At 39.8% G+C, this 12,907-nt stretch overlaps 1 protein-coding gene across 1 annotated transcript in view; it reads left to right on the top strand.

Annotated features, from left to right (window-relative positions):
• Window positions 1-12,907, top strand: part of LOC126281944 (sorting nexin-27) — a 266,933-nt gene that overhangs the window by 240,682 nt on the left and 13,344 nt on the right. Inside the window, 5 exon segments of the mRNA XM_049981291.1 lie at window positions 2,717-2,845; window positions 2,924-2,935; window positions 2,937-3,038; window positions 3,040-3,059; window positions 3,894-4,023. Of these exon segments, the coding sequence (XP_049837248.1) occupies window positions 2,717-2,845; window positions 2,924-2,935; window positions 2,937-3,038; window positions 3,040-3,059; window positions 3,894-4,023 (393 nt within the window).

Raw genomic sequence — 12,907 nt, forward strand, 5'->3', positions numbered from 1 at the left:
CACAGCCTCAAAACAAATCCTTCCCTAATCATCCTATCTGCAAGAAAATGTTCTGTGCCCCCACTAAAAGAATTTTGGCCCTCTTTGACCAGCATCCGCAACCTGTTGCCTCCAACGTCAACGTCCTTCAGACTCTAGACACACTACCTCATTTGTCATACACCTTACTGTTGCACAAGTACCTCAGGATGGTATTCAAACAAATCTGCAGATAAGCACAGGCACCTGCATGGCACAATCCTATGCCAACCTGTTTACAGACCATCTGGCTTCCCAAAATGCTAAACCTATAATCTGGTTCATGTTAATTGATGCTATCTTCATGGTCTAGATGCAGGGCCAAGGTGTCCTATGCCCATTCCTTCACAACCTCAACACTTCTCCCATTCACTTCATCTGTTCCTCTTCAACCCAGCATGCCACTTTCCTGGACGTTAATCTGTTCCTCTGTGATGGTTCCATCCACACCCGCTGCCCCACATTAAAACTACAAGCCACCAACAGTTGCTGTATTTTAAAATCTGGCATCCCTTCCACATCAAAAAGTTCCTCCCACACAGCCTGGCCACCCTGGGATAGGGTATCTGCATTGACGAAAAACTGCCATGCCCCAGTATGCTGAGGGTCTCAACAAGGTCTTCACAGACAGGGCATAATTCCCCAGACCGAATGTATGAACAAATGCCATTTCTCCACACACCCCCAATCATCTTACCCCCCCCCCCCCCCCCCAAGGGGAGAAAAAAGAGCTACAAAGGACTGCCACTTCATCACCCAATACCACCACAGACTGGAGCAACTGAACCCCATCCTCCGTCAGGGGATTTTAATTATCTATTATCTTGCCCTGAACTGAGTGACATCCTACTCAAGATCCTCCCCACTCACCCCTAAAGTGGTCTTCAATCACCCCCCCCCCCCCCCCTCCCCCACAACATCATAGTCCATCCCTATGCTGCTCCCAGTCCCAGTCCCAATCCTTTGCCACAGTGATCATATCCCCTTTGCAGGACCAGAGTGCAAGACCTTCCCAATCCAACCACCCAGCACTTCCTATTTCAGACTTATTCCTTATCCTACTCCATCAGAGGTCTGGTCACCTGTGAAAGCTCTCACGTCATATGCCAGCTCTCCTGCAATCATTGCACATTGGTATGGTGAGTCAAAGTACAATATGTTATTACAATGGCTTTAAAACAGTCTGTTGTCTTCTATCCAAAGGCTCTCCATGCTAGTCTATCCTCAGGTAACCTTTTCATCTGTGCATGACTACTGCAGCCTACATCTGGTTGAACTTACTGTATTCTAGCTTTGGTCTCCTACTATAGAAATAACAAACCTCGTAGTTTTTATTCTTTCACCACATCTATAATTCTCATTCCAAATTTCCCTTTGGTTTCCTTTACTGCTTGCACAGTGTACAAATAGAATATCAGCAGTAGGCTTACAACCTTTTCTCTCACTCATTTAAACTACTGCTTCCATTTCATGTCCTTCAGTTGTCGTAGCTGCTGCCTGGTTTCTGTAGATAACTATTCACTCCCTGTATTTTATTCTTATACCTTCAAAATTTCAAAGAGTGTAGTCCAGTCAATAAGGCCAAAAGATTTCTTCAAATTTGCAAATGCTACAAACATAGTTTTACCTTTCTTTAGATTGTCTTACAAGACAAAACAAAGAGTCAGTATTGCAAAAATCAAACACTGTGAATTCCATCCTAGTATTGCAAAATCAAACACTGAGAAAATCCAGGATGGAATAATGACAATATTATGAACAGGATAGTTGCTACTTCCCATATAGCGGAGACACTGAGTTGCAGTTAGCACAACAAAAAGACTGTCAAACAAAGCTGTCAGCCTAACAGGCACACAGCGGCGCGAGACAGATACACATAGACACTCACTCAGTCACTCACTCACTCACACACACGATCATAGACTCTGGCTGTCAGGGCCAGACTGCGAGCAGCAGAGTGCATGATGGGGAGAAGCATGCTAGGTGGTGGGGGTAAGGAGGCGGCTTGGGTTGAAATAAGCAACCAGTCACTAGGTGGGCTCTTAATATATCTTGAGCAGCATTTCTGTAACAATTGAAGTGACACCTGATTCAGTCATAAATAATTCTTGGCTATCTTTTGTAACAAATTTATTATGAGGGAGAGATCCTTTTAATATGCTAAGTGTTAGATTCATATACTGGTGGTAGTAGCATACTATCCCCTTCACAAAAACAGGCTGTTGCTTTGTAATTGACAGTATCATCACAGATGTCATAGAGATTGTGGGAATTATAATTGAATTTATTAGTGAACTGTAATGACATAGTTACTGTTCGTAAAATGTAAAATATGTAACTAGGCTTTCAGGCTAGAAGTTGCTGTCTTTGCTAATGTTTTGTTGTTTTTTTCCTCTCTCTCTAGTTGTAGAACCATTACTATGTGCAACATCACATATGTACAACAAACATTGATTCTCTAAGACGTTTGGTATCCTCTGGAACCATATTTTTGTAATATTTATCTTCCTTTTATATACAGAACATCGATTTTCTTTCGGCTGGGATGACTTGTAAATAGCACAGATTGTTGTTAGCGTGGTAAAAAAGCCAAGTTAATTAGTTCATTGTGTAAAACTGTAATATTAAAGTATTGACAAGGGATGTATGTAACTCTGTGTGTGGGAAATATGAATCACTGTAAGGGACAAAATTTCAGGAGGCTGAGAGGTTGGAACCTGTAGAAGACCCAGCAGGATACACATACATAGACTACAGCGAAAAGCGTTCACTTCCAATTTCTGTACCAGATTACCATTATGTGGAGAAAGGAGGTGATAGATATGTTGTAAGTATGACTGCTATAACTATTTTCACACCACTGATACATTGCAAAAGATTTATTGCATGTTTTGCACTTTTGCAGGTGTACAACATATAGTATGGCAGGCAGGCATCTGTGTTCACGCAGATACCGTGAATTTGCTAATTTAAACCTTAACCTAAAGAAGGAATTTATAGGTTTCAGCTTTCCTAAGCTTCCCCGGCAAATGGCCATTCACGTAAGTAGCTTTATTTCTTAATGGGATAAGGCAAGTAACATTAGATCCTCTTCATATCTATGATGAACATAAAGAATGTATCAGTAGTTGAAAATGATGTAGAGATATTCCAATTTAGACATTATCTGTGGAAGAAAGAAAAATAAGGGATTAATGTTGTGGTGCAGATCAGGTCATTGAGACTGAACATAAGTGTTCAGTTTAGGGAAGGATATGAAAGGTAATTGTCTATATCTTTTTCCCTGTGAATGAGTGGCCAGGTTCTTAATTACTTTGCCACTTTGGTCAGTATTATCTGTGGAACCAACGAATATGGATTTTTGTGTAACTTTATCTCTTGTTCCCAATGACAAGTAAGGTTTATGATAGTGGGACACATAAGAAAGCAAACATGTTGCAACTGCTATTTCACACTGTTTGATGAAGTCGCCTGCAGTTTCATTATGCCTCATTTTTTATTATATTGTATTTGGTGGTGGTTTATGGCCACAACGATGTGGGAATTTTAAGGGACTGATTGCATCACATGGCACATATTTTATTCTATTAAGAGCCACTATCTTGCAAGATTAAAGTTTTCAGTTTCACTTTGATGCTTCTGTTAGGATTACCACAGGTAACTTATAAGTGATCATGCCCACATGCTAATTATAGCAGTGTTTGCTTTTCGTATATTCACTATCAAAGGAAAAACTACATGTAATGCTCAATTCTTCACATGTATTGTACTTACTTTATATACAAAATAAGTTATGTTATGTGATACACTGAAAAAAAAATCATTATAATTTTGCAACCTGAGTAACAAAACTTTGTATTTGATTCCATTTGTAGGTTAAGTGAACAACAACTGGATGCTAGGAGGAGAGGACTGGAACAGTATTTGGAAAAAGTATGTGCTGTCAGAGTTATAGCAGAGAGTGATATTATGCAGGAGTTCCTAACAGATGCTGATGATGAGCAGGTGAGCCCAGAATTAAGATGAAAATGCAGTATTATCCTTTATAAGAGCTAAAGAAGTGAATACAAATGTGGTTCATCTATTTATCCTTGTTGTAAATCAGCTTAGGTACACAGTATTGTCATCAGATAGATTACTAGTAAGGTGAGTAAACTTAAGTGGACCATCAGCTAATTGTGCCATCAGCTTTTTTTGACAACCTGAGAACAACTGAAGAATTTATAGATTTTCCAACATATCAACAGAGACAGAGGTAGCTTGAAAAGGGGGTAAAATTGGCAAACTTTTTGAAAGCATAAAATAAAGTTTTTATTTAAAAAATAAAAACAGCCTATGCACTGCTTCTCTGCAGCTGTGCTGAATTAATGACTAGCTGCTTCAGTTGTTAAAAAGTTCTTTATTTTACTCCATGTCTTGTTTCAGCTTTTATATTGAAGGTGGTTTCTAGTGGAGTCTGAAAATTGTCCTGTGATGGGGAAAAAAGAAAATGTTTATTGACTTTTCATTGTCGCAACACAATTTTCAGATTTTTTAGGCTTTGTTTCATTGCAGTATTATTTTCCGCTTCCAGTAGAAATTTGTTTCAGTACGGAAGCCAAAACGACTCCTGAAGTAAAATGAAGAACTTTTTAGTTGCTGGAGTGGTTATTCAGCAATACTAACAGATTTTCAAGAATTAGATGCTCATATTAACTAATGAAGTTAACTCAATTGTCAGCTTGATGTCTTATTTGCAAGTGAAAGATACTCGGGACATTTGCTAGTTAAGAGACAAATTTGAAGTGAACAGTTTGATTGTGTGTAGGTAATAACAGTACTTTGGTGTTTCATCCATTAACTGAAAATTACTTTCATTCAGATATATGTGAATGACAGTATCTAACAAACAAAATTAATCTGTAGATTGTGTTTTTGGTCTTTGAAAACTTAGATTGGTGTTTGGCTCAGTCTTCTTTCAAATTCAGCTTGTGTGTGTTAGAATTTGTGGTATGTATCTTTGGCGATCATAGTGTATTAGAAATTTCATTTGTATAGGTTATGGAAGAAGTCATAAATATCGCCACATGAATTTCTACTCTGCAGCAGAGTGCAGACTCATTTGAAACTTCCTGACAAATTAAAACTGTGTGCTAAGTCAGGACCTGAATCTGGGCAAGTTCTCTGTTTACTAAGCTACCCAAGCACAACTCAAGACCCACCATCACAGCCCTACTTCTGCAATACCTCTCTCCATCTATCCATTTATGTAATAGGTGTTGAGTTTGTAGTTCCAATATCTGTAGATGCAGTCGCTGGTGCACTCCACATGGTTAACTTACCATATCTTACACATTGGAAATAAAGGAGAAGACTTTGTAAAAGCTTGACTGACTTTGGATGAATTCCCTTAGGTGAGAAACGGTTTAAAACCAAGTTTTTTCTGATAACATTGTATTTGAAGTCAGCCATTTCAATGAACCATCTTCAACATGACTGCTTAAAAAGTGCTATGAACAAAACTATACTGCAAATCAGACAATGTGACCAGTTGATTTTTGTCATTGTAAAACATTGGGAACATAAAGGTGGGGGGGGGGGGGGGGGGCAGATCATTGACGTCAACAAGTCAACAACTATACACGAGACTGAGAATTTTGTACCTTTCCCCTGTATTATAATAGTCATCCATTATCGTAAAAAATAATGTTACGATATTTATCACCAGCGCAAATGAGAATGTCCATGCTGTCATTGATGATGTAACATATCTTGTACTGTAACTAGAAACTTCATTGATATAAGGAACCAAGAAAAACCAAATAAATTAAGGAGATTTGTGACAAGACAAAGACCTGGTGATTAAACTAGTGGGATGAAAAATATTTGCAACAAAAAAGATGTGTATAATTATAAAGTACTGAAACACCACCACGAACAACAACAGCAACGACAACAATGAAAGCATGATTCATGAACTTCAAAATTTTGACAAAAAGTGGTAATCAACTCTACAATTAAGGGCTGGCAACATAGTTCCTTCCTTAGACATTGCAGAATGTAAAGTCAAAAGTAATAGAGTAAGTAGTGTGATGAATTTTAAGTATGTTGATGATCATATAAATAACTATTCACAGGAGAATCTACTGTGGCTCAGAACAGGATAATACAGAGCACCTTCAGGTTGTATCATGTCATCAATGCAGGTTTGAGGTGGGGGAGGGGTAAGTGGGCTGTATAGCTGCATGGACATGGACATGGAGTCGGAGGTAAAGAGATGATACAGTCTCCACAGTAGGCAGAACGTGAGGGGAGAAATCCTCTTCCTGGGATACTTGAATCTGAGACTTCAGCAGACACACAACATTGCTTGGTTCTCATAAATGATTGATGCAGGATTACATCAATTTCTGTCTGCTGATACAGTGCATGCACAGCCCATTTATTCCATACAGCTACCCATGAAACCCTGCTGTGCCTCTGGCTGACAAATCAGACCAGTGCCTGCAAATGACCTTGGTCACATAAGAACCAGACTGACCTACCACTTTCTCTAACAGTCAGCCCTCCTCATGGAACTGCCACAAGGCATCGACAGCATTGTACCTTTATTTCCACGATGACAACTGAGTCGCATCCTGGTTGGTGAAAATTTGTGGCAGCCTTCCCTGAGCACATGGGAGAAGGAAACAAAGAAAGGAGGATGTCCACTCAGGTGGACAAATATATGCACATTTGTGCATGACATATTTTTAACATATTTTGGAAGTTGTACATTTCTCTTCATGGTACAAAAATTCCAGACCTTTACCTGTGTTAAACATTATTTTCTGCCTCGTTTATTTCCCCCTCCCACCTCTCTCTCCCCTCTCCCCCTCCCCCGCCCCTTTCCCCCTCTCCTCCTCCCACTCTCCTCCTCCCCCCACTCTCCTCCTCCTCCCCCTCTCCTCCCCCATCTCCCTCCTCCCCCCTCTCCCTCCTCCCCCCTCTCCCTCCTCCCCCCTATCCCTCCTCCCCCTATCCCTCCTCCCCCTATCCCTCCTCCCCCCTCTCCCTCCTCCCCCCTCTCCCTCCTCCCCCCTCTCCCTCCTCCCCCCCTCTCCCTCCTCTCCCCCCTCTCCCTCCTCTCCCCCCTCTCCCTCCTCTCCCCCCTCTCCCTCCTCTCCCCCCTCTCCCTCCTCTCCCCCCTCTCCCTCCTCTCCCCCCTCTCCCTCCTCTTCCCCCTCTCCCTCCTCTCCCCCCTCTCCCTCCTCTCCCCCCTCTCCCTCCTCTTCCCCCCTCTCCCTCCTCTTCCCCCCTCTCCCTCCTCTTCCCCCCCTCTCCCTCCTCTTCCCCCCTCTCCCTCCTCTTCCCCCTCTCCCTCCTCTTCCCCCTCTCCCTCCTCTTCCCCCTCTCCCTCCTCTTCCCCCTCTCCCTCCTCTTCCCCCTCTCCCTCCTCTTCCCCCTCTCCCTCCTCTTCCCCCTCTCCCTCCTCTTCCCCCTCTCCCTCCTCTTCCCCCTCTCCCTCCTCTTCCCCCTCTCCCTCCTCTTCCCCCTCTCCCTCCTCTTCCCCCTCTCCCTCCTCTTCCCCCTCTCCCTCCTCTTCCCCCTCTCCCTCCTCTTCCCCCTCTCCCTCCTCTTCCCCCTCTCCCTCCTCTTCCCCCTCCCTCTCTCCCCCTCCCTCTCTCCCCCTCCGTCTCTCCCAGATCAATTGAAACTGATTACAGAATGACAGTGTAGTATAGTGATTCATGTTTATCATTACAGCAGGTGTACAAAAGTGTAAGAAATTTATAAATTATGTAACGTCAGTGGAGGATGCCCCAAGAACAGGACAGGCTCGTCGTGAAGTGATGGACAAGAACTTTGCTTAGTGGAGGAGCTAGTAACGGACAACACACACACAACTGTGAACAAAATAGCCTAAGTTTGAAGATACTTAGTATTGGTTCTTTACAGAATTTTTCTCATAGTGTACTGCACTTCAGTAAGGTGTCTGCAAGATGGGTGCCACTTCAGTTGACTGCTGAATTGAGAGATTGTTGTGTCAATGCCTGTGAAGAACTTTTGCATCATTTCCACATATGGGAAAAATTGTTACAGACAATGTGACTTGGATCCATTATCATCAACCAGAAATGAAAAGCTAAACCAAGGAATGATGCCTCAGTTCACTGTCAAAACAAAAAGAATTCCACACTCAGCTGACTGCTGGAAAAGTCATGCTTGTTCTCTTCTGGGATGCAAATTGAGTAATTTTGGAGCATTACATGGATAGGGGAGCAATAGTAGCGAATACTTATTAGTAAGACCTGCTGAAAAATCAACTTTGCCCTGAGATTTTGGACTTCAGGAGTACTGTTACTGCATGACAACGTCTGACCACATACAGCCCATAAGACAATTGAGTCTATTCAAGACATTAAATTGGAATGTGTGTTACATTCTTATTATTCACCAGACCATGCCCCTAGTGAGTTTCAGCCGTTCAGTGCTCTCCAATAAGCAGTGAGAGACAGGCATTTCAGAAGTGACAATGAGGTGAAAACCATTGTGCACGACTGGCTGCACATTTGACCAAAAGAATTCTTTCATTTAGGTATCTATGCCATTCTGAACTGGTGGAATATGTGCATTCAGTGTCAGGGATATTATGTAGAAAACTACATGCAATTTTTTTTGTTCATTGCTACAAATAAAAATATGATAGGCTTTCATTTGAATCACCCTTATAGCTTCCATTGTTCACAGGTCAGTTTTTTCGTCCCTTCCATGACACCCGTCCGTGACTCAGATGGACGGGCCATTTGTTCTGCCCTTCTTTGTATACATTGATTATCATCTGTCTTATTTGGTATGGATTACACAAACTTGAACAGTACCTGTATTGCACAAATGATTTTTAAACAATCTGCATTGCAGACTGATAGCATTTCTGTAGTATCCTACCTGTGAACAGAATAATCTGCCACCTGTGTTGCTACTACTGAGCCAAATAATGAAATTCCCATGTTTATTTAGATGATTATACAAATAGAGGATATTTACTACAGATTTAATGAATGTGAGATGATGACAGCTGTTAAAAATTACACTTTACATTTCTGTTGTATTTTTACCTCTTACTATTGTCAGGACAGTTTCCAAGTGTATTTTTCCTTTAAACCACACGTAGGTTAATGTTCCTAAGAACTTCTTCAATTAAGAAAATTTTTATTCATTATGATCAAATAAAATAAGGATCATGGTTGTAATTATTACAGTATTTCTGTAACTTCTTGAGGCTGTTCTGCCTTTTGCCATTTTGCTGTTCGATTATTTCCTTGCTAAGCTGATGCAGTCTGATAAGTCATGTTACAAACAAATCAATCACTAACCTTATCTTTAGTTAAAAGTCCTGCATTATGCTGCATATCATTGTAATAGTTGTTTACTTTTTCCAGTATCTGGTTTGTAGGTCATAATTTGTATGCTCCATGAAAGTTCATAGTATATTTTTCTGTTACCTTTTCTGGAACATTGTGCTAGGAAACAGAGCTCTCAGATACGCCATTAAAAATTATTTTTTTACTAAATAGTCTTCATTGTGTAACATTTTATTTAAAGTGGTGACCAGTTTCGATCCATTGTACGTAGATCATTCGTTGTACTAGATTATCTGCAGACCTAGTACTCCATGATGGTGATAGGAGCTGGGCTGTCTGAGCAGGCTGCTCTAGAGATTACATCTCTCTAGAGCAGCCAGTCGAACTCCTGTCACCATCATGGAGTACTAGGTCTGAAGATGATCTAAGTGCAATGGATCGAAACCGGTCACCAGTTTAAATAAAATAGTTATGTGATCAAGACTGTTTTTTAGCAAAAAAAAATTCCCTGTTGCATTGATACTCCAAAAACTGGTCCCTGGCTGTTGCCAGTGGTTTTTGGGACATTGCGTATATCCAAGATGATGTGTTACAAGAACCTCACAGTTTGAAAGTTTCATACCCCTGCTAAATAACAGTTCCTTCGGACTCATTTTGTCTTCTAACTTGTACCAGCTTGCTACATCAAATTCAAGTGCTTCTTCAGAACAATTATCCTCAATTTCACTGTCCTCTGTTAACAACCTTAAGAGTTCCACAGCACAACAAAACTCTGTGCATTCTAGCTGCAAGTTATCACCATTATCTCTGGAAGCACTCAGACACTCTTCACTCCAATCTTCATTGTTTCTCTTAATATTGAGTGCTGTTGACGAATACTTGTCCATAATGTACCAAAATTGTAATGCATTGGGATGATCATCATTTAAATCCATAATTCTGATATATGAGAATTAGTTCTCAAGGACATCCTGGTTAAGTTTTTCAGTTAACAGATAATTTGCTTCATAACTCTTCTGCAGATATTGAAACATATTTTTTAACATCTGCACTGTTTTGTACACTTGAATCTGAAGTTACAGATAAAACTTTCTACACAGCTGCTTCAACACAAATTATTACTGAAAATAGTTTTTCCTGTGTCACTGCGTGCTCACAGTTATAGTAAACCATTAGCTTCCTGTTACCACTGATGCAACTTCCCTCAGAGCATACAAATTGTGAAATAAAAGCCAAACATTGAAAAAATAAACAAACTTTACAGTAATGTGGAAAAATAAATGGCCTTTAGCTACAGAGGAGGTTGTTGATGTATTTATTTCTACCACGACTTCTCAGCTTTACAAGGAAATAATCACACAGCAGGACAGCAAAAGAAGGAACAGATTCAAGAAGCTCAGGAAATTTTATATAAATTACAATCTTGTGCATTATTTTATTTGAGCATGATCACTTTCTTTAAATAAGAAGCACAATATTGTGTCTGCTCTACAGTATTTATTTATTTTGTTGACAGGTTTTTGGCTTACAGAGCCATCGACTGAATATGGTTTTCTAAGCTATAAACTGTTTCATGAAGTAAATTAATACTTAGAACATGCACAATGTCACGCTTTTAATTTATAATTATGGGTAACATATTTTTAGCACCTCATCTTTTGATGAGGTGTCTATGACGGAACATTCAAAAGATCGTGAGTTAGTAGAATGTGTACAGAAATAGGGTAACAGGAGACTGAAACCACTTACTGCAAATTATGCAATTGCTTTTATGACTAATAATATCTACAGTAATTGGAAACTGCATGTTTCATACTTTTTGTCTAATTGAGGATTAAAACATGAGAATTTGTTGGAAGTCATACAGGAACTAATTGTTTTATTCCAGCGTGCAAAAGTGGCATCAGAATTAGTTGGTTGTGATTGTGAAAAAAAAGAAAGTAAATGCTGATGAACCTATGGACACCACTATGTGGACAACCAAAGATCCACAAAGTACAAACCCCCCAAGGCTGGCGATTAACTGTATGGAGAGCCCAACCCATCTAGTTAATAGACAGCTGAACACCCTGCTTAATGGAGGATGTGTAAGGGCTTCCTAGTGAAACTTGAGCAGGGTACTTGAAACAACTTTGGCAACATGTGGGTGAGCCCATGTTAGGAGTTCGCTGCCAGGTTTTGCTGGGAAGCCTTTACACCTACTCCATCGATCATAATCTCTCTCCACCTGATTTCCTTGTTTTTGGAACCCTGAAGCAAGACATTTGGGGCCATTAATTTGCTTTGGATGAACAAGTGCACACTTCGTGACAATCAAGCTTCCCTAACAGCAACAGTTAGTGTATGAGAGCAATGAAAGGTCAGAACTATTGAAAATTAAGAGAGGAATTCCGCAGGGCTCCATTCATGGATCCCTCCTCTTTATTATCTGTGTTAATGGCTTCTCAAACTATATAGCCTGCAAAAAGTCTTACATGCTGCTGATACAACCATGATCTCCACAGGTTAGAGTATGCAAGAGGTGGTAAACAAAAATAATTAACTTTTTGAAAAATGTAGGGTGTAGTGTATTGATAACCAGTTAAGTATAAACAAGACAAAAACAGAGGAAATTTATTTCAATCTGAAGATACAAAAAGAATAGAATCACAGTGTCAAACTATTGGGACTAAAAATAGACCAAAGACTCTCATGGGATGTAAGCTATCTGACAGGCAAACTTGCACATGTGCTATTCGTGCTGTATAAACTAAGATATTCTATCAGTAGAAGTTCATCAATGCTGTGCTACTATGCATTCTCTCAGTCACAACTACAGTATGTGATTCTATTATGCGGTAATTCAACAAGCACAAACAGTGTGTTCAAAAAAAAAAAAAAAAGATGTTTGTAGGGATTGGGTCCAAGAGAAACTTGTAAGGAGCACTTCAGCCTATTAAACATAATGACCCTCCCAAGTCTCTATATGTATACTGCTTAATATACATAAAAGAAAATATACAAGAATTACTTTTGAAATAATAAACACTAGTTACTTTTTCCATCTGCATTGTTTTCATTTGACTGTCCCTTTTACTTATGTGGTTGTTAGTTTCTCTGGAGGAATGGCCAATCTGATTATTATGTGATCTGGGGTATTGACAAATACTTCAGTAGTTCCATCAAAGTCTGCCAGCCAGTGTCCTTATTGTCTCAAAGTAACTGTAACTAACTAAACCATATGAAAAGTTATTCTGAAAATTTCATGTAATATATTATGAAGTAATTATTTTAATTATAGTGCTAGAAAAACATTATTTGTTTTATTATTGTGTGTTGTAAAGGGAAAACTGCAACTGAATAAGCATAGTACAAAAAATAACATTCTGTGAAAATGAGGTAGTTATAACGTATTCAGTTTACATGCATGCAATTGGCAGAACTAATTCCAGTATTTATTATCAGTTTATGAACACTTCACTTATGTACAATTACCAGGTAATTAATAAATGTAATTGTTTGACTCTTAATGTGGGCCTTAACAAAAATCCATCACTATAAGGTGAAACATTGAGGCAGACGTTCAG

This window comes from Schistocerca gregaria, chromosome 7 (genome assembly GCF_023897955.1).
Source record: "Schistocerca gregaria isolate iqSchGreg1 chromosome 7, iqSchGreg1.2, whole genome shotgun sequence".
Lineage (NCBI taxonomy): Eukaryota > Metazoa > Arthropoda > Insecta > Orthoptera > Acrididae > Schistocerca > Schistocerca gregaria.